This window comes from Kickxella alabastrina (assembly GCF_025024165.1).
Source record: "Kickxella alabastrina strain RSA 675 chromosome Unknown BX661scaffold_56, whole genome shotgun sequence".
Lineage (NCBI taxonomy): Eukaryota > Fungi > Kickxellomycota > Kickxellomycetes > Kickxellales > Kickxellaceae > Kickxella > Kickxella alabastrina.
Genome location: NW_026251527.1, coordinates 1 through 21,942, shown reverse-complemented (window position 1 = coordinate 21,942; position 21,942 = coordinate 1). Strand labels below are relative to the sequence as shown.

At 45.3% G+C, this 21,942-nt stretch overlaps 3 protein-coding genes across 3 annotated transcripts; 1 reads left to right on the top strand and 2 right to left on the bottom strand.

Annotated features, from left to right (window-relative positions):
* Window positions 1-12,347: 12,347 nt before the first annotated feature.
* On the top strand, window positions 12,348-12,695 carry BX661DRAFT_201307 (uncharacterized protein; the record flags this gene model as incomplete). Its single annotated transcript, XM_051538480.1, has 1 exon — window positions 12,348-12,695. One exon carries the CDS (start codon window positions 12,348-12,350, stop codon window positions 12,693-12,695), a length of 348 nt encoding a protein of 115 aa, XP_051388535.1.
* A 4,394-nt stretch (window positions 12,696-17,089) lies between these two features.
* On the bottom strand, window positions 17,090-17,829 carry BX661DRAFT_190046 (uncharacterized protein). The gene has a single exon (XM_051537625.1). It carries the CDS (start codon window positions 17,764-17,766, stop codon window positions 17,425-17,427), a length of 342 nt encoding a protein of 113 aa, XP_051388534.1. The 5' UTR covers window positions 17,767-17,829; the 3' UTR covers window positions 17,090-17,424.
* A 1,594-nt stretch (window positions 17,830-19,423) lies between these two features.
* BX661DRAFT_190041 (uncharacterized protein) lies at window positions 19,424-19,762 on the bottom strand (the record flags this gene model as incomplete). The annotated part of the gene is given in 2 exon segments (XM_051537624.1): window positions 19,424-19,652; window positions 19,669-19,762. The coding sequence occupies 2 exon segments, from the start codon at window positions 19,760-19,762 to the stop codon at window positions 19,501-19,503; spliced, it is 246 nt and encodes an 81-aa protein (XP_051388533.1). The 3' UTR covers window positions 19,424-19,500.
* Between the last annotated feature and the right edge of the window lie 2,180 nt (window positions 19,763-21,942).

Genomic DNA, 21,942 nt, shown 5'->3' with positions numbered 1-21,942 from the left:
ACAGTATAAAGTTTTAATTTTGCGCACATTTACCCCCTTTTCTCTCTCTCACTTTCACATAAATATTTATAATCCTTATACCTGTATTTTATATTTGTTTGCTAGCTCTATATGTTTTCGTTTTTCAAGCCCAAAGACATTACGGTAAGATGCCAGGGCCTTACCTCCAAATCATTCATCCTTCCAGACTACTCCACCAATACAGAGACCTTCAAGCAGCAAGTATTTGAAAAGTTAGAATACACCCCAGCCAAGCACACCCTGTACGTCAGCAACCAAAACATTATAATTGAAAACGGCCTCAACACCATCCTGCCCAAGGACAACTATATTGATGTGCGCATTGACCCGCGGGAAATATTCATCTCGCTCACGTATGATAGCCAGAAATTTGAAAACGACTCGGTGAGGACTTTGGAAACAGTGGCCGATGTCGTTGCAAATACTACTGGACTGACGAGGGAGGAGGTCGATAAGTGCACGCTGAGAGATTTGGTTACGGAAACGGCGATTAAAATGCATAGGTCGTTTGCGTACAATGGATTAACCTTTGATAAGGCCGAGCGGTTTAATCTGGAGCTTGTAAAGTGCGATAATATCTCGTTATCAACCAAGCTCAACAACCTTGTGAACCAAAAAATACACTGGTAGCGTTTTTATTTTATTTACTTTATATTCACAAAATAAATCAGAAAGCAATACCATGTAACAATTTTTTGTTTTATACAAGCGTGCAAGTTCCAGTGACTGCTTCTACGCCCTTGATACTATACGTGTATTCGGCTTTTTTGTTTTTGCGCAAAAACTCTAGAATAGGCAATTTATGACAGACTATTTGTTTGTTGAGCATGAACTGCAGGTTGTTGCTGCCGCTCAGTTTGCCTGTAAGTTCCATTACAACACCCCCGACGGTCTTGTTAGTGACCTTGCTTTTGTTTACTTCGCATTGCCACACAGCGCTCGTGGTGAATTTGTTCCCCTTTGAATCGGTGCAAGAAAGAGTGGACATTGTCTCAGGTGTATAAATGTGTCTATAATTGAGTAAAACAGATTAGCAAATAAAGAGAAATGAGGTTGATAGAAAATATTATAATTGGCTACGATGAAATAAATAAATAAATGTTTTTGTTTTATACTAATCACATTCTGGATCCACTTTTTTATAAACTAAATTTTTTGTTAGGCATCAGAATCATATCCCAATTTTGCGAGGCTGATTGATAAATAGTGGCTGCCGAACAAACAAAAAATATTTGTTCACTGTAAATTGCATGTCTTTAATAAAACATCACATCTTTTTTGTATATAAAATGTAATTTATTAATTTAAAAATAAAAATGCTGGCAATTGCAGTCAATACATTAGCTGGCATGTTCCGACAAACGTATACAAGTTCTCAGACCTGGCTTTGCGGCATATGCAGATAGTTTTATTGTCGAGCAGATATTTGCTAATTTTTTCAGACTTGTCAATCTTTACGCACTCACTGTCGAACTTGTATTGTCCGTCATCCAAGCCGTACACATGGTTAAGAGTTGAGCCAATTAGATTGACTATTTGGTGCTTATCAAAATGCGTGTATATTATTTTATCGCTGTTGTTTATGCTGGTTGCCAAAATTGCTTGGTACGACTTTTCCGCTTGAACTGACATTGCTAAATAAAAAATGCGTGTGTAAATGAAAAAACATCGATTTTATTAATTAGTGAACCAAAAAATCAAACACGAATAATAAGCAAAAAAATTATATAGCTTTGGAACATTTACAATACCTTTATACCTTTTTGGCCATCATTGATATCCAAATATGTGATGCTCAATTGTAGATCAGCAGCTCGTATTGTGCGGCGCGCATGGTCACTTACAAAACAATGGTATTTTGCACTAAGCTGTGCTCAGGAATCATGCTTTTAAAACACGGTCTCTGATCAATCAAGAATTGGCCCTAATCCCGCAGAAGCGAGGAATGAGCCACAGAAATATCTGGATAATTGCTGGCTGTAGAGAGTAAATAAAGGTTTTGTTTTCTTTGTTTATAATAAGCAATTAATAAATAATCGCCTCGTTTTTACTCTTCATTTTGTTCTACTTTAACATTCAGGTTTTTATTATATACTCGCTAAAACTTTTGCTTTCGATGCCAACTCAAAAACTCTGCGCACGGTTCAGTCCCTACGACAGCACCACCAGCCAGCCTCGAGTGAGCGCCGCGCGCCCTCCCAACCCAGTGTTTAAGCACACCGCCGTCACACACCCTCTCCTCACCGGATTTACGATTTCCCAGACCTTTGCTGCCACCAACAATTCTTCGGACGCCGACCTGGATCTCCCAAGTGCGCAGGCTCAAATATCTGAGCTCCAACGCGTACTCCAGCGCAAAACACGGCTAATCAGCCAGCAAAAGCAAATTCTCGACGCTAAGCTGGAGGAAATCGCATTGCTGACGATTAAACTGGAAACCGCTGGTATTAAAATTGCGGCAAGGGATAGGTGGATTGAGGCAAAGGTCCAACAGCTTGCAGCAAAAGACGAGTGGCTTGCGGCAAAGGAGGAGTTGCTCCAGGCGTATTCTGATCGTATTGCGGCAAAGGATACTGAGATTGGGGTGGTTTCTAGGAATTTTTTGGAAAAGTGCCGAGAGGGGGAGTTAACTAGGGGGAGGGTTGCGGAATTGGAGGCGGCGCTTGGCAGGTTGGATGTGGGAAGATTGAGCATGGCGCCCAGCGTTTATGAGGATTGCGCGGTGGTACAAGAGATGGCAGTTACTGCTGTTGGCAAAGTCAAAGCTTTCGATGCTGACCATGCTGTTTATGTTGCCAGCACTATCAATGCTGGCGCTGCTGTAGATGTTGCTGATACTGCCGATGCTGCCAGTGCTGACGGTAATGTCGATTCTGGTGTTGCTGTGGAAGCTGCTGACACTGACAACCCTGCTGATAACAGGACTGTTGCAATGGTGAACTCTAAAGTTGAGGGCGGTGCAGCGTCGCTGGCAAACAATGTTGCAGCCAACATTATTACAGGTAGCTCTGTGAAGATTAATCCATTTTCATCACCTGACGTTAAAAGCCCATCTGTCCCGCTCACATCCATGGCTAGTCAAAAGAGAATCTCCGCTTTTTTTGGCCCACGCTCCACCCCATTTGTTGTTGTTAAGCCGCAGACAAAGAACATTTGTCCTCCAGGCTTTGTGTTTGGCGACCCTGCGCGCTTGCACTCTGCTACTGAGCCATCCTTTTCGGGAATAAAGAGCAGGACTGCTCTTGTTATTTTTGTTGTTTTCAACAAAAACACTGCGCAAGCAGCCGTTGATATGATTTTCAACAAGATGATGCAATCTCAGTGTCCTGATATTGTGGTTGCTGCCAATGTAGATTACAGCACCATGCCAGAGCGTGCTGGTTGGGAGTTTAAATTTACGACTAATTTGGTATGGGAAAATGGTGCGGGCCAATGCAGCGGACTACTGGTTGGTTGGAACAATCATGCGTGCGATAATCTTGTGAATTCGTCAAGCAAGTCCTCAGGGGTCATATCCCTTGATTTGGGTACTCCAGAAAGGGTCATTATGAAGATCAAATTTGTAAACATCAATTGGGTATGTGGTTTGTCTTTGAAGGATCTACCGCTGAAGCCAATTGTCAAATATGACCATGGAACCCCGCTAATTGATTTTGGCAGTCCTCGTTTTGGTTTATGTTTGGTTGCTGAAAAAAGCAGAGACAAAGCCTATATCAGTGATTTTAAGCACATAAATATAAAACCGATTGGGACAGACGATTACAACGGTCATGACTATGCCAACTCAGTTTATCTGGGCATGCGCTGCATAATCAAAGTCCCAGACAACTTGGCTTAATAAACTTTGGGATATAATTTTGTATTAACTTAATATTTACTTAAATATACGATACCATTCCATGTGTGATAAGAACATCTGAAATAAAACAATGTTGTTTTAAAAGCACACCGCAATGGTGATAGTAATAATGTTGTTAAAAGCACGTTTGGCGCAAAAAAACTCAAACTCTTTATTGCTTTAGGTTAAGACGCGCTGCTCGTCAAAACTCAATTCATTTGTACACATTTTAAAAATTTTATTTGCGCAGAAAAATGTGCTAAACTAAAATAATTGCAATAAGCACATGCTATGCCGCAGCAGGAATACAAATGTATTTTCTCTATTTTTGTCCATTAACAATACAATACAGAACAATAAACATGTCTAAAATGCAGACTACTACTCAGCCATGCAAGGAACCTGCAACCACGTGAACTTTTATTCCCACACAACCATTTTTCACATTCAGTAGATTCATTGTTTGACTGCAGCTTTGGATCTATTTGTAAAAAGTATCCTATTTGATTATTGCATCTAGCATGACCTGTTCTCAAACGAAACAGTGTTGCATATGTTTCTGAATGTCAAATTATCATTCTAGTGTAGTGATGTGTGCATACCAACAAAATAGAAAAAACCCAACCACTGGTATGTGTCTTCTGCTTCTTATTCTCCCACCACATTTTTCACATTTATTTTATTTACTTACAGCTTGTTGAAACATCACCCATTAAAATTTTTCATATTATCATCTTTTCAAATTACCAACAAATGGCAGCTAATTTTATTGCGGCAAACGCTAGCGTCGCAATTGATATTGTTGTGTCAATGGCCTGCCTTATGGCAATGTTTAATGCCAAATCAACCAGGCGCAAAGCATTGCCCACGCCTGCGTTTCCACTGATTGCATTGGGCATTGCCAATGTGGCACTTGTTGTAATCCAGAGCGTGTCCATCAGCTCAGTTGTTTTTACTGCTTCTTTGTCTGCTGCAGTCTCGCTGACGGCGTATTCGGCATTTTGCCACTATTTGGGCGCAGCCAGCGGCAGCAATGCGCTTGCCTGCCTTTATGTGGTCAGAATTTATCGATTGGGCCAATTTCCGCTGATAATGACCCTGCCGGCAATTTCAGCCAGCGCAGCAATTCACCTTTGGCTTGTGTGGTATGCGCTGGATTCGCAGTTGAAAAGCAACATTCTGTTCCATCTTAAGGGCATGTGGGCTCTCGATGGCTTTGTTTTTGCCAGGCTCGCGCGCAGTGGTGGCCTTTCCATTGAAGATTTGCGCAACCGCAAGTTTGAGAGCGAGTTTAGCAAGCACAGCAAAAGAGCAGTGTTTGACCCATTGCAAAGGCAAGTCTTCTAAAATAAAATACATGCTAAATGATATATTTGACCAACTACAATTATTTTGTTCTAAACACACCAATATCTTATTACTGTATTTTTTGTGCACATAGGTTCTTTGTCATCCGTGGCCTTATTGTAGCCGAGTGGAAGGGTATTGTCGGTGTGCTTGTCGCCAAAACACTAGTTAAAATGGCTACTCACTTGCGCCGGCTCCTGCTTGTTAGCATTGTTGCAACCGTAGGCAGTCCGGGTGCAATCGACTACCCGAGCTTGGCCATGCTGCTCGTTGTCTGGCAGTTACTGTCACTCACCACTCTTGCTGATGGATATATTATACATTTTCATGAGCTGCTATTTGAAAAAATGCTTGTGCTTGTATATTTTAAGATGCAAGAGTTGTACATTACGGCATATTGCAAATTTTTTAGGGGGGGGAACTTTTATAGATCAGCTTATAATATCTCAGCAACAACCAAGACTCTTATAGGCACCGTCAGCTCGACGCTTGCTCAGCTTTTCAATGTTTGGATCATATCTCGACATATCGGCTGGTGTGCTGTCATTCCAGTTACCATCACTCTTGGCCACCAGTTGATTGCCCATCTGGTATCTGCAAATACCGAACGTCTGAAAAGGCTAAACCGAACGACCAGGATGCCCAAGTTTCAGGAAGACTATTTCACCATAGCTAGAAACATTCGCACAATCAAGCTCTACGCCTGGGAGAGAACATTCATGGGCGCTATGGCGTGGTTTGATTTGCCAGAATACACACCGCCAATATTTTGGTATGTGCTGGAGTATATAATTAAAGTTCTTGGGTCCTCAGTTTCGCAGATTTCCGCCGCATCAACAATCATTATTTTCTTCAGCATGTCCAGCGATCCAATGTCGTATCCCAGTGTTGTGCTGCTAGTGGACTCGATCAACTCGCTTATTCGATTTGCCAAAACAATTGGTACCACTGGACAGGAACTTATCGGCATCAAGGAGGATGTGACTTTTATGCAGACACTTGTTGATGCTCAGCATACAAACTTTATTACACACATGCCAAAGACCTCTAAGGACGGCTTTGCAGTGGAACTTGACAACTGTGCTTTCAGCTGGGGCAAGAGCAAGTTTGGATTGGATCCGATCACGATGTGCGTCAAGGCCGGCGAGTTTGTAACGATAATCGGACGCATTGGCAGTGGCAAGTCATCACTCCTTTCAGGGCTGTGCGGCGAGATGCCCGTGGTCGGTGGACATGGCCGCGTATGTGGAAATATTGGCTATGTCAGCCAGAAACCGTGCATTATAAACGATACCTTCCGCGAGAACGTGCTCATGGGCACTGAGTACGATGAGAAGTGGATGCATCAGGTGCTTGAAGCCTGTGCTCTGTCCGAGGATGTCGAGCAGTTTGCAGCTGGCGATCTGTCAGAGATTGGCCACAATGGCATTAACCTGTCTGGCGGTCAAAAGGTGCGACTGGCGCTAGCAAGGTAAGCATTCGATATTCACAGCAAACATGTATCATACATCCAACATATGCAGGGTGTAGAATATGTATTTTGTTGCTAATTATTTTGCATAATTATTTTGTAGGGCGCTGTACCTAAAAGCGGACGTTTACATCTTTGACGACTTGCTTGCAGCTGTTGATGCACGAGTCGAGCGCCTCATTGTCGAGCGTGTTTTAGCATCTGGCGGCATCATTGGCAATAAAACGCGTATTCTAGTCACCCATGCTGATCATCTGGTGCCACTGAGCAGCAAGGTTGTCACGCTTGCTGAAGGGCATGCCGAGATTGTTGAGCAGCAGCCGGTTGGTTTTGTGTCTGCTGTCAACACAAATGAGCACATCCCTGATTTGTCGACAGAACCTGCTTCAACCAGCAACGCTGACGCCGAATCTGGAAAGTTTACCATTCACCCCGAGCTGAAGGATCCACCGTTCAAGCTGTGGCAGCTGTGGAGGTTTATCAAGCTCAGTGGGTACGGGACTGTTGCTATTGTGGCCTCGATCCAGCTTTCCAATGCCTATGCGATATACTACGTCGAAAGCCTGCGAATCAGCCTCATGGTCGACAGCAATCCCGACACGATGCGCCAGTCAATGAGCAGGTACTTAATTGCCAACGCGCTGGTAGGAGTTGTTTGCATGCAATTAAATTATTTGGAGGCATGGATCAGGAAGGTTTTATGGACGAAACGTGTTGCAGAGAAAATGCGTCGCCAGCTTATCAGCAGTATTCTCTCACTGCCACTCACACTTGCCGAGAGACTCTCTTCCTCTGACCTGGTAAAAATGTTTATGGCTGATCGGATTTATATATCCAACCACCTTCCAAAGACCCTATGCAATACTGTTTTGTTTGAGACTTTCTTGGCAGTCTCGTCAATAATCCAGGCTATAAGATTTTCGCCAACAATTCTGCTGCTGTGCTTGCCGCTAGCTGGCCTAACTGCACTGTCCAAAATACTATTCAGAGATATAGATAGGTTCCCGCGGATTCTAAACCAGTATATTGATTTTAGTAGCTTAAGTCACCCAGAAGTGATATCTCAACACAAATTGTTACTTCGGATTCACAGATGCGCCGACGTATACCTGGACCGATTAAGAACTAGTTTTTCCAGCGAAATACATTTTGGCCACATTTGTCGTGTATTGGACAGTTCGCGCAAGATGATGGCTACTGTTTGCGTTGAGATCATCCACAGCGGGATCTTGCTATTCAGTATCCGTCGTCGTCTTTACACTAGCACTCCTGTACTTCCAGGAGAGATCGAAACAATGACTTTGCTGTCCCTAAATGTATTTCATCGTGTGAACGCGCTAAATCACATTTCCGGCAAGTTTGAGAACCAAATACAGGCACTTTTGCGCTACTACATTTATACTGAGCAGCTGGAGCGCGAGGCATCGGTGGTCATTGATGGTGCAACGCTAGAACCTAGTTGGCCGCAGAATGGGGTAATTGAGTTCTGCAATTACAGCATGCGCTACCGCCCAGAGTTGGATCTGGTTCTCAAAGGGCTCAGCTTTTCAGCACGAGGCGGCGAGAAGATTGGCATTGTTGGGCGCACGGGTGCAGGCAAGAGCTCAATCACATACGCGCTGATGCGCTTGGTTGAGCCAGCCAACGGCCAGATTAGTATCGACGGCGTTGACATTTCGACCATCGGCTATCGTGACCTGCGATCACGCATTGCCATCATTCCGCAGGACCCGGCGCTGTTCAAGGGTACTATACGTGACAATCTTGATCCGGCCAACGAGTACACTGACGACGAAGTCTGGGCAGCTATCCGTGCGGGTCAAATTAGCAACCTTCTTGATACCCCAACAGAGAAGTACGTCAAGCCTCTGGATGGCAAAAATTCTGACAAGGGGCTGTGGATCGAGGGTGTTGGGCTGAACAAATGGGTGAAACACAATGGCATCAATTTTAGTGTCGGCCAGAAACAGCTCATCAGTCTTTGTAGGGCACTTCTTTGGCGGCGCAAGATTGTCATTTTAGATGAGGCGACGGCCAACGTGGATTCCAAGACTGACCAGATCATGCAAGAAGTGATTCGCCGCGAGTTTAAGGAATGCACTGTGCTGACCATTGCGCACCGGCTGGGCACTGTGATGGAGAGCGACCGCATCCTGGTGATGGACCACGGCCAGATGGCAGAGTTCGACACGCCCGAAAAGCTGCTTGCTGACAGGAACAGCCACTTCTCGCAGTTGGTCGAGAGCATGAATTTCAGCCACAGCAATTGACATTATTTTCAACGAATAAGTAATTATATTGACATCAACAGCTATTTTGCTCACACACTTTATGCTAATGACTTACCATGCACAATGTTGATACAGGTTTGACTATGTATAGAATATATTTTTTATTTATAACAATGTATAGAAAGTAAAAAAAGGTAAAAAAAAGGTTACTTGACCACTGGTGCTTGGTAACCGTTGTCAATAACTTGTCACAATAGCTTTTTATTTTCCATTTCTCTTACCATACATGATAATGCAAAAATAGATCCTCATTAATAGCCAATAATTTAATGTGAGGATATGCATCGCTATATTTATCCGAAAATCCAGCCATTTCATCCAATATTCTGACGGGAAGACGGCACGTCTTTAATGAGCCAAGTTGCACAAGCAAAATCTTCAACTCTTTCGCTACATATCTTTATTCAAAGTGCCTGTAATTATAAATAGACAGGCTTTGCAGTCTGTTAGCAAGTGAAGGCACTGGGTTTATCCAATGACTCGTATATGGAAAATGTCACGGGTTTTATATGTCGATTGCATCTGAAACACTTGATTTCCAATTCAGTAATGTTTGGCAATATTGCCAAAATATTAATTATATTATTAATGCCCATAACCAATGCCAGGTTGAGATTGCTCATACTAATGCCATCAATTGTGCATGGCTGGAGTGTAAACTGTGTTACAAAATGCTTCATAGCTTGCTTATCCACAACTGGAATGTATTCAATCAATGTATCTGGTTGGTTTTGTATAAACTTGCCATTGTAAACTTTTTTTGCCCATCTGGGACCATACGACTTGCTTACCATATATGTTGTTATTGCGCCTATGCATTATGTTTATCCATCGTGTGATATCATCATCTGAATTGTTCATACTTTTTAACGAGTTTGATGAATTGTTTTCAAATATTGTGTTTAGATCGACAGGTAAATCTACTAATATGATATTATCAAGTGCTGGAAATCGTATTATTTTCTCGCCAAATTTAAACGCAGGATGTGCGTTACAGGGTAGGCTTCAAAGTCATTATTATTTTACTTGACAAAATGCACTAATGCACTTCCAAGTCGGTCAGATTAGAAAACTTCATCATACAATTTACGCTTTGGTCATCACGTTGTGTCCACATAAAATCAGCTGGTACCTTTCTCAAGTGCAGCATTTTCAGCGCCTTGGTATCTATGCCCTAAAAGCAAAGATGAAGGAGGCATTATTTATGTCAATACCCAGTACAGTCAACGTGCTCGAAAATCCACAGGCAGGCGCATATATCTATGTTTGAATTGCAACGTAGAACTGAAAGTTGGCTTGGATATTTATTAATCAGAGTTTGGCTTGTGATAGCTGTCATTGCATTATCGTAACAATTATCAATATTTATTTTAGTAATGTGGGGAATACATTTGACAATTAGAGACATTGCACATTTAATTGCCTTTAGTGTTCTGTCCATCTCGTGAATAGTGTTGTCCATGTAACACAAATATTTGACATTGGACCAATCGTATGTCTGGGGTTGCATTATATCTTGTGTTTTTAACAAAACAACACAGTGCTGATATTGAGGGAAAATTGATTAGCAGTCGACACTGACATGGTTTGCATTGTTTGTCATAAATGCCAGTTTCATGTTGCTGCTTGCAAACGCAATGCTATTTTCACGGTCTTTGGGCTACTTGAGATGCCCGCTTGATTGTTTGTATTCAATATAGACTGTTATATACACAGCTGGTTTAGCAGGTTATCTCCAATTGCGGAAAACAGCCAGTGTTGGCAATAATAGCTTTCAATTAGTAAAGTTAGTTGAATAGTTGGTTGTATACGGAATGAGATTTATAAATACGTCGGTTGGCAGACGAGCGGCAATGGCATTAATAACAGTCACGGTAAACAATAGAATACAAATAATATAGCTGGGTGGATAAATATAGGACAATTATGTAAAATAAAAAATAAAAAATAAAGAGAAAAAAAAGTATTTGTTGGGGCTTAAAACAATGTCACTAAAAATAAAAATGTGACATTTTTGCAAAAGACAGGCAATACTTGGCATATTTGGTAGGTGGTCGCGGTTCATTTGGGCTTAAAAATAAAGATGTTTATAATTTTTTATTATTCTTCATGTATATGGGGTGCTTTCATGGTTGCCGCGCACATTGAAATTGGTTATTTAATTAAATTAGTGATTCCAAGCAAATGTTGTCTAATAATATTATGTATAATTTACTCTAAATCTAATTTTCAAGCAAAATTTATTTACTATGGTGTTATTGGCTTGAGCTCTCAATGTTTATCGGATAATTGGAAGCAAATATTATTTTATGGCTTGGCAATAACTTCATGCTTGTTTTATTCACTAAAATTTTCGATTAAAAAAACAGGTTTTTTGTTTGTGTTTCGGGCCGTATGAACAATATATACAATTTCTTCTTTTCTTTCCCCCCCCCTACCCTCAATTTCACTGCGTCAAAAAAATATTTAAAAAATTATGATAAGCGAGTATGGAAACGGCAAATGCGGCAAATAAAAAAAGCAACTTGTTCAATTATTTCCATGCGTATCGAGCTCCGCTACACATGTGGTATCCTATTGTAGTATATAGGATCATTATTTTCGGGACAAAAGAATAAACACATGAGAATAAGACAATGTTTTTTTCTGGTGAATATTTTATTTTATTTCTCAATGTGCTGTGAAATATAAATAATATACAAGGTGGGGGGGGGGGCAGAATGCATCCTAGGAATTTCACAAATAAAAAATGGTAATTGTGAATTTTTTTCTTTCATCTTTCAAACTTTTTTTTTGCGTATATAAATAATGGCCTTTAATATGTTGTCAGAGCAATGTACACATAATCCACACCCGTACATTGTGGCTAGATGCCCGATGTGCCTAGAAGTGATGAAGTTTTTGGACGAAAGGCATTATCGTTGGCACATAGCCAATTGCAGCGAATAAAAAAAGAGGTGTTGTTGTTGGGAGGAACAAGAACAAGTACAATGACGGATATAAATTGAGCGGAATATTTTGAGTTGGTTATTGATAACTAAATACGACAATACTGACTCGAACGATCTAGGAGTTTTTTTTTTATAAATAACATTTAAAATTTTTTGAATAAATAAAACAATATTTGGGCCGGGTCCAAATAAAAAATAAGCGAGTAATGCTGAGATGAAGTTGAAGTGTTTTTTAATGTTATCTGCTGATTTTGCACAATAAAAATAAAAAATACAATCACACAATCAGGAACTTTTGCAATAAACCCCATAAAGCAATAATTTGTACAAAAATTGCGCACCAACAAAAAAAAAACCTTACCAGAATCGCCCCTCAGAGTTCATTTCATATTCCATATTCATTTTTTCTCTCTCTTTATATTCAATTAATGTTATCGGCAATTCAATACCTGCGCAAAAACAAATTTCTTGTGATTGGGCTTATCGTAACTCCCTTGGGTCTATACAGTGGGATAAGGCTCAAGGAGTGGCGGACAGAGAATAAAATCAACACAATCAAGCAGCAGGTCAACATGGTCCAGCAGCAGCAGCAAGAGCAGTTGTTGGATCCTGAGAGGGATTTGCGAATTGAGTTGCAGAATTTGCGTGCAGCTAGGGCTTCACTTTTGCGTCAGGAGCATGGGCTAGGTATGGAGCTGGATTCGATTGGGATTAAACTGCGGAGACTAGATGAGCAGGAAGAGAAGAAAGAGATTGTTGCGGATGCAAAGAAATAGAAGCTTTGGAAAGTGATTTTTTATATTTAAATAAATATGAAAATAAATTGTAATGTATTGTATTGATGCAGCTAATGAAATGAAGGAAGATTATATGGTGAAGATGGAAAAAAGATGTTTTTCTTCTAGTTGTGGTCTTGTGTGTTGAGTGCGGGCGCTCTGCGGCGCAACGACGGCCGGTTGTCGTCATCGTCATCAATATTATCCTGAGCCACATTCACATTCACATCCTCATTGCGTTGATGATCTGGCTCAGCATAGGCAGGCAGCGGCTCCTCAAAAACAGCAGCAGCAGCAGCATCATCATCATCATCATCATCATCAGTCTCGTTCCTGGGCAAATCCTGGCCCAACCAGCGACAAAGAACAGCAGGCGCAGAAATTAAAGTTTTCCCGCCACTCTCTGGCCTCTTCGGCCATTCATCGGCCAAAAACCACAGGCAATGACCCACCCCCATCGCCACACACTCATTAACCGGCCACGCGCCCTCGACAACCAACGAAAAAGCAACCATCGCCCAAGGGAAATATGCGGCAGGTACGGTAATGAGCCCCATGAAGTTAATGAAAATATGGGCATGGTACCTAGACCAAATATAAGTCAATGCAGTGACAAACATATGGCTCAAAAAGTACGCACCAACTATTGGCCCAATGACCAACAGGGTGATTCCCAGGAGCACCATATGGTAGGCAAAGTCCGCCGGCCTTGTAAGGTAGGAGCCTTCTTCGAGGTCGCGGCAGTACTGGATGATAAAGTACATGTTGAGGAACATGTCCAGGGAGAAACGACCTAGGTAGAGGAAGGTAGTGAGAAGCCGCCAGTATTCGCCCCTGCTGAAGGTATATGTGGGTGTATAGAGGAGTTGGTGCGGGGTGAACCAGTCGAGTTGGACAGCGAGAGTGACTGCGACGATGCTGGTTAGGTAGACGCGAGTGCATATGGGGATGCGTAGGTACCAGTCTTCGAGTGGGCTGGGCATGTTTGCGAATAAGTAGATTTGAGATTGGAAAAAATAAATAATTGGAAATGCAATATTGTACAAGAGAGCGTAAATTAAAATTAGTTGTATGAACGAAAGAAAGAGGAAGAGAAAAAAAGAGCGGATGATGCGCCATGTTCTTTACAAAAAGTATAAATCGGTTAAGCCAATAGCAGACCGCAATAGAAAATAATAAATGGATCAACTGGTTATTTGGAAAAAAAAGGAGAAAAAAATTAATTCAGTTGATAAGAAGAGAAGCATAAAATAAAAGCCTTGGTTTTTTTTTTCTGTTCCGAATAGTAATCCAATTCGTTTGTTCTTTCTCGCTTGTTAAAAAAAAAAACTCGCTGGCTGGTATATATTTACATTTTGTTTTATAAACACGATCTTTGACTAGGGCTTTGAAGCGGGTGTTGACTTTTTAGAATCCACAATTGCCTTTTTAGAACGTTGAATAGAATGCTGGTGTTGAGAAACGCGCTGGCTCGCAGAGGCGGGCTCCGGCGACCGCCCAGTGTCGCAGCACAGATAACACAACGCGCAGGATCAAAGCAGCAGAGTCAAAATATGAGCCAGAGCCGGAGCCAGAGCCGGAGCCAGATTCGGATGCAGGCCAGGGCCAACACAACGACCACACCCTCAGTTAGAGCACTCAGCACAGACACGCACACGCACACGCACACGCACACACACACGCAGCAGCAGGCGCAGCAGCAGCAGCAGCAGGCGCTCCGCGCACAAGCGCTCTCCGCGCTCGACACAAGCATCTCGTCCGGCGATCTCAGCACCACGTACCGGATCGCCAGCGCCATGCGCGCCGAGGGGCTCCTGCAGCAGTCGCCGGGCAACAGGCGGACAACGCACGTGATCCAAGACACCGCGGTGGCGCTGCGGCTCGCGCGTGCGATCGCGCAGCACGGCGTCTGGGAAGAATGCCTGGCGCTGGTCAACCTCCTGACCGAGCTGCAGCTGGACATCCTGGGCGTGCAGCTGACGGACCGGCGGTTCGCGCGGACCGGGCGCGCAGCCAAGCACGTCAGCGGCCACGTTGTGCGCGCGCTTGTCGCAGCTGTGCTGGCGCCGCAGTTTGCCGGCCCGCTGGACCGGCGCCTGGCCGGGCTGACTGCCAAGCAGGTGCTGGCGGACTACGCCGGCGCCGGGTCCGGGGCCGGTGCCGGGTCCGGGTCTGGCTCGGGGCTGAGGCAGCTGCGGCTGCGCGCCGAGGGGTTTGTGTCGCGCGGGCGCGCGCTCGCCCGGCTCGCGAAGGCCGACGGCATGCGGGCGCTGAGCGCAGCGGAGGCTGGCGAGCTGGCGCTGGCGCACGCGCGGTGCCTTGATCTCGAGTCGGCGCAGGGCCAGATCGCGCAGTGCGGTGACCGGGACGAGGCGCTCGCCGCGCTGGCGCTGTGCCTGGCGGAGCACGGGCGGCTGGGCGAGGCGCAGGACGCGATTGCGCAGATGGAGCGCGGCGGCGTGACCGTGTGGTCGGCGCGCGCGCGGCTGTGGGTGGTCCAGGCCAGCGCGCTGGCGGTGACGCCGCGGCTGGCGTTCTCGGCCGCGTACCACTCGCCGGCGTCGGCGCACCTCAGCCGCCCGTACGCGCGCGGCTTCCGCCAGCTGGTGCGCCGGCTGATGGGCGAGTCGGCGGCGCGCATCGAGCAGGCGTTCGCTGCGCCCGCGGAGCGCGAGCGGCTGGGCGTCGACCGGCTGCTCTTCGCCGCCGGCTGCGCCGTGCATGCCATGGGCGGCGCCGATCAGATCCACCCGGGTGCGCTGGTCGCCGGGCTGCACGTGCAGCTGGCCGCGGCCGCGCAGCGGCTCATGCGCAGCGGCACCGGCGCCGAGTCGCCGGCGGCGCGCGCGCTGGCGCTGGGCGCGCGCCAGCCCCTGCGGCTGTTCCTCTGGGCGGTGCTCTTCGGCAGCTCGCTGGGCGCCGCGGCCAAGCGGCGGCTGATGCTCGACGCGCTGCGCCACGCATCGGCCAGCGTCCCGGGGTTCGCGCCGGGCGTGGCCGAGCTGGAGCCGGCGCTCGTGTGCGCGCTGCCGCCGGGCGTGTGGGCGCAGGCGCGGCGCGGCAACTTCGCCGACGACGCGGCCTTCGACGTGCCGGACGCGCTGCTGGCGTCGCCGGAGCGCCACGCGGCCGGCCCCGACACGGACGCGATCCGCGACTGGGCGCTGCGCGCGTCCCTGGCGCCGCTGGCCGATGCGCGGCTCGTGGTGCTGGCCGCGTGGCTGGCGGCGCTGCGCGGCGACGGCGACCAGGCGCTGGCGCTTGCGCAGCGCGCGGCCGTTGCGCCCGTCAGCCTTGTGCCCGGGGCGCTGGCGCTGGCCAAGGCGCAGACGCCCGAGACGCGCACCTCGCTGCTCACAGCACTGTCCACCTTCAAGCGCGGCGCCGATGCGGCCGTCGCCCACACGGCGCTGCGCGCCCACATGGCGCCTGCCGAGGCCTGCGCGCTGCTGCGCTGCTGCGCGACGTCGCGCAACGCCGCCGTGGCGCGCGACATCCACCGGATGGTGCCAGGCAGCAGGAAGGCCGATGAGCTGTACCTGCGCGCCTGCGTGAGGGCCGGCCAGGTTGCGCTGGCACTGCCTGTGTTCCGGCGCCTGGCGTATGGCGCGCCAACGTCGTGGCCGGCCGAGCCAACGGTGGCCGTGGTGCTGGCGCACTTGGCCGACGCGCGCGTGTCGGTGGCTGGCGCCGAGCACGTGTTTGGCGTCTGGGTCGAGGCCGCGGACTTCCACGGCCGCGCTAGCCCGGCGCTGCTCGCGCAGGTGGCTGCCGCCGGGTGGACGCGCGAGGCCGGCCACGTGGCGAACGCCTTTGCGCCGGAGCCGCGCGGCACAACGGTGTCGCAGGCGCTCGAGGCCGCCGGCGCCGTGCGCGCGCCGTCCGGGGCCAACGCCAGCGTGCAGTTTCTGCGTGTCTGGGAGCTGCACATGGTTGTACTTCTGGTGTGCGCGTATGTGCAGGCCGGGCTGGGCGACCGCGCGGCACGGTGGGAAACGTGGCTGCTGGCGTGTGTGGCGGATGGGCGTGTGCCGCTGAGTCCCGAGATTGTCGCTCGGCTGGGCTCGGCTCAGCGACGGCATTTGGCGCGCAGGTCGGAGGATGGGCTGCGCGCCTGCCTGCGCTACTTGGTCGCGGCGGATCGCGCGGCTGCGTACCGGCTGTTGGACAACCCGGCGATGCGGCGTAATGCCATGCCGGCGCTTTCGATGCTGAGACAGAGGCTGGTGTGCTCCGGGCGCGAGGCTGAATTGGCACGCAGCTATTTGCGCGATCTTGGCGCCGAGTACTTGTATGGGCGGATAATTGATTTGCAATGATTTTTTTATTGGTTAGTGTTAAACAAAACAAAAAGAGAAAAAAAGGCGTGGCAATCGCCAGAAATGACGAGTCCAATAAATCTTTATTAAAACAAAAGCTGAGGAGGCCTCCTAGTGAAGTGAGCCCTCCCTGCTGCCATTTTATAGGCAGAGGAGAGGGCTACAATGACTGAATGCTATCTCAGCCGCTACTGCATCAATGCTATCTCAGCCGCCACTGCATCGATGCGCGCTCGGCATTGACTAAGCTCGCAAGCGCTCGGCTCAGCTGAGCTTATGGCCTATGTGGTGATGCTTACCACAAAAGTAGCCAAAAGGCACATCCATCACAAATCGCCCTTGCTCGCTGGATCACGCCGACAGCTAATTGGCAATACGTAAAACAGAGTATGAAAGCAAGATTGAAGATATTACCCTGAGAACGCGCCTAGTTCTTGTGCCAGCCCGCGCAAAGTCCCCCTGTGTTTTTCCAGCACACCATCCTTTAGTCGAATGTCCTGCTGCAATAGGCGGATTTCATTGTGTAGTTGCTCTTGTGCTGTTGTGGCGAGCTCAGGTGTTTGCTCGATTCGCGCCTTGAGCTCCACCAGCTGCTTGTGCACATTGCTCACGGAGCTGCTAAAGGCCTGTGCTCGTTGATGCGCCGATTGGCCATGTGTGCTTGTACCGGCCATGTTGTTGGTGGCTTGGGGGAAGAGCTGACGTAGGGATGTGCCGACGGAGGACTCGAGAGTGTCGAATAATGAATTCATAATAGCGAATTCATAAAAGTTGGATTATTGTTTTTTATATATATATATATATTGGAATGAAAGAAGAAAGAAAGAAATAGGATATGATTATCTTTTCTTTTCTTTTCTTTTCTTTTGCGCCATTTGCACGCGTACCACAAGGAATTAGAAAATTTTCACTATATTTTTTATTTGAACGCGTTTCTTTTCTTCTTTCTTTTTTCTCATTTAAACAAATCTTTTTCTCAATTCATTTAATTTCAGTATTTTTTCATTCAGCCAATGTCAAAGGGCAAACAACCAGATACCGGCAGCTCCTCCACCCTGGACTCCGTCATGCCAGTCATCTCCAGCCTCCTAGACCAAGGCACCCGTGCCTTTGCACTCTCCGACTGGCCCCAAGCCATTGATTCCTTTGGAGAAATGTCTCAAATCACCGAGCAGGTCTTTGGTCCCGAGTCCCCACGCTACGCCGATGCCCTTGTCATGTACGGGCGCGCACTGCTTCAAAACGCCATTGAGCAAACTGCCCTGATGGCCCAAAAAACCTTGGCTCAAGCGGTTACTGGACAAACCTTTTCCGACAACGAACAGGAGGAGAGTGAGGATGACAATAGGGAGCTGGGGAGTAGCAGTAAAGGCGGAAGGATTGCGTTTGAGGGTGAGCCGGATTTCCGCCAACTGAATAACCCCGAGGGTCAAGAGGAAGAAGAACAGGAGGATGGTGACGAGGGAGAAGGAGAAGGAGAGGGAGAGGGGGAGGATGATGATTTTAGTGCTGCTTGGGATGTCCTTGATACTGCGCGACTGATCCAATCAAAACAAACAGACAGGAAATCCCAACTGAAGTACGCCGAAACCCTAATGCTCCTCGGCGACGTCTCTATGGAATCAGAAAACTTTCCTCAAGCCCAACAGGACTTTACCGCAGCACTCCACGTCAAACGGCTTTACCTTGAGGCCGATGATCGCGAATTAGCCGAGCTCCACTACAAGGTTGCTTTGGCCTTGGAGTACAACGAGGATACGGAGGGTGCATTGGTGGAGATGGCGGAGGTGGAGAAGATTTTAGCAAGGAGATTGGACGTTGCAGAGTTGGAGGAGCAGGAGGGGCTGAGGGAGGTTTTGGAGGATGTGAGGGTGAAGATTGAGGAGTGGCGGAACCCGGTAAAGCAGCAGGACGATGTGGTGTTGGATGACGAGATGAAGGAAAAAGCCAGGGCTGCGTTTTTGGTCGCTGTGGAGGGCGGAAAGGTCAATGACTTGACTGCTTTGGTGAAGAAGAAGAAGAATGGTGATGGCAAAAGAAAGTGTCTTGAGGACGACGCCGGCAGCAATGAGGATACCGAGTCTTGTGCCAAAAAATTGAAGGATTGAATTAAAAAAATTTACTCTCTTTTTTAATGAGTAAATGCTGGGTTTAAAATAAAAAGACGTGTATTCTATATAAAAAAGTGAACGCAAAACATATTTTTTGTTTATTAATATATTGTAAGTGGAGTGGAGTAAAAGACATTTAGCTTTGTACATTTTTTTGCTGTTTAAACCGAGTATTTACTTGTTATTTTTTAGTGTATCTATGCAAAATGAAATAAATAGTTAAACAGCGTTTAATCTAAAATAATTTTATACTGAACATTTATATAAATTAATGGTGTGTTATGTAAGAGGGGGTGGGGGAGCACTACTGTAATAGTGTTAGAAAGTGGGTGTAAAATTATAAATAGTTTTATTACTAGTGTTTCTAAAGTGCTATTATTGCCGGCCTCGCCTTATATATATCTCCTTGTCTTTGTGGCACCCACTGGCAGTTGTGTGCTCCGTTCGCGAGAACTGGTCCTTATGAAAGTAACCTGGGTTTCTGATACGGCATAATTGGCATGTCTGTATTCTTGCGCCCAGCACATCTATTTCGAGACAGACAGTATGTCTGGATGTCAACAGTGGCGTCTGATTTAGTCCCCTGTAATTTGGTCAGTATCAGATCCATCAGTAAGCTGACGAGAATCTGTCTCATGATTTTCGCCCTCAGCATCTACCCCCATATCCTCGGGCTGCGTAACAGGTGTTTGCCCACTTCTCCGTTTTTTATTTTGTTTTTTACTTTTAATTTTAGGTTTAATTTTAGGCTTAATTATATTTTCAATTCATACCATTATCAACATATTTGTCCATACTTATACACACCCAGTCAAAAAAGGTTTAAAAACACACCCAGTCAATCAAAACATAAAGCAGCAGCAGCAGCAGTAGTAGAAATGTCCAATAAAGCAAATAAAAATAGCCTTACCTTTAATGACCTTGACCTTGATTATTAATTTTACCAAACCGCAGAAAAGGCATATCTCTAAAAGTCATTGAATTAGATCAGAATTCAAAAATCAAAGATTTAAATAAAATCGCTCTTGGGATAATACAAAAAGTATTAAACATGGATGAAATTGTAAAAGGAAAATTAAATCTGAATTACTATTGTTGCACAGACTAAAGATATCGAAGTGGATATTGAGGTTGAGAATCGCGAAACAGGTTTCCACCTGCGTGCCGATTGATAGGACGCTAATTGGATCATGCAGGCGTAAATTAGGGAGGCATTACATTGATGCCCAAACATGCTCCCCATTTTGCAATGCACACGCATGAGCGCACACACGCGAAAATAACAACATTGACTTGCCAAGATACCGGTCTGCTCGCAGAAGATCCAGTTCTCACCAACGGAGCGCACAATTGGCAATGTGCACAACAAAGGCGACGAGGCACATATATAAGACGAGGCCGGCCCTAGTAGAACTTTAGAAACATAAGTAATAAAACCTTTTATAAAATCACCCCTAACTTTTAACACTAGACAACTAGTGCTCCTTACGCCCCCCTCTTACTATAACACTGCTTACTATTCGTTTAATAAAATTTATTTATAACTGTTTTGAATTTATTGATAGTTTAATATTAAATCAACAGATTATAACAAAAACTATAATATAAATCCTGAGTGTGGGTGTACTGAATAGATTGAACTAAAATAACTAAAGTTTTGAAAATGTCTGATAAGGAGCTAAAAGAGGCAGCGCTGTATGGATAGCGCTGTGAATGTCTTGTTAACATTTGATGTTAGACAACAATGTCAGGCATAGGTATCGCAGCGTTGGTGGCAATATTGCCCGTGGTAACCCTTGAAGATGGAAAGAGGGAATACCGCATGTGGGTCGACTACCGCATATAAAACATTGACTAAATTTAAAATAACCTGGTAGCAATTTGTATCTTGTATCCCCTACTTGAGTTGGGCTTCATTTGATAATCGGTTAATCAAAATGAATAATAAAATTAATGGATTTATCTATATCTGCTATTTTGATAATTTCACTTATTTTATCTGTTAGCTCAAAATGCATTGGAATTCTAGCATCGCCTTTTTTCCTTATTAATTCAATTGTAAATGTCCATGTTTTTGCCTTATCATTACTTAGTTTAAGCAAATTTTTGGCCTTTTCAGTCAACATTTTTACCCCATAATCCTTGTTGTTTTTTGGATCACAAACAAACGTTTGTTTACCAATATTCTTATATACAAGCTTATTTTTATTGAAATTAGCAATAACAAAATTGATAGTTATACTTTCAGATGAATCAGACATGTTGTTGTTTTTCTGACCGACGGGTTTAGACATAATGCTATGTTAGTTGTATAAAAATGTTTTTAAATTGTTATTTGTATGGTGAATTTATTGTATTTTTTATGTTTTGGACAAGAAATCGCTTGTCCTTTTATATGAAATAATATGCTCTAGTAATTTCGGTTATTGCGGTTTATTAACTTTAAAAATTACGGAAAATCCGATTTGTCTATTTATAAAGTCTTTGTATTAAATATTTTTTCAGGTTTACTCCTTGTGTATTCCATGCTCAATTTTTTTGAGGAATAACGTGGTAGGAGTATTCGTTTAAAAAATTTTTAGCACAGTGCAGCAAGGCCTATAATATAATTGTTAAAAGTTTTTACAGGATGCATTCAACACGCTATGTTTCTATGCAATATTGTAGTCGGAATATCTGTATAATACTTATTAGCACGGTGCAACAATGCCTACAATAATAATGTTATAAAAAAGATTATTTACAGTATATTTTGTTTTGTGCAATAATGTGGTCGGAATATCCGCAACAAATAATATTTTGCTTGACATCTTAGGG

Bases quoted from the DNA above. Each gene is read 5' to 3' on its own strand.
- BX661DRAFT_190046 (XM_051537625.1), bottom strand. From the start codon at position 17,766: ATGAATTCATTATTCGACACTCTCGAGTCCTCCGTCGGCACATCCCTA.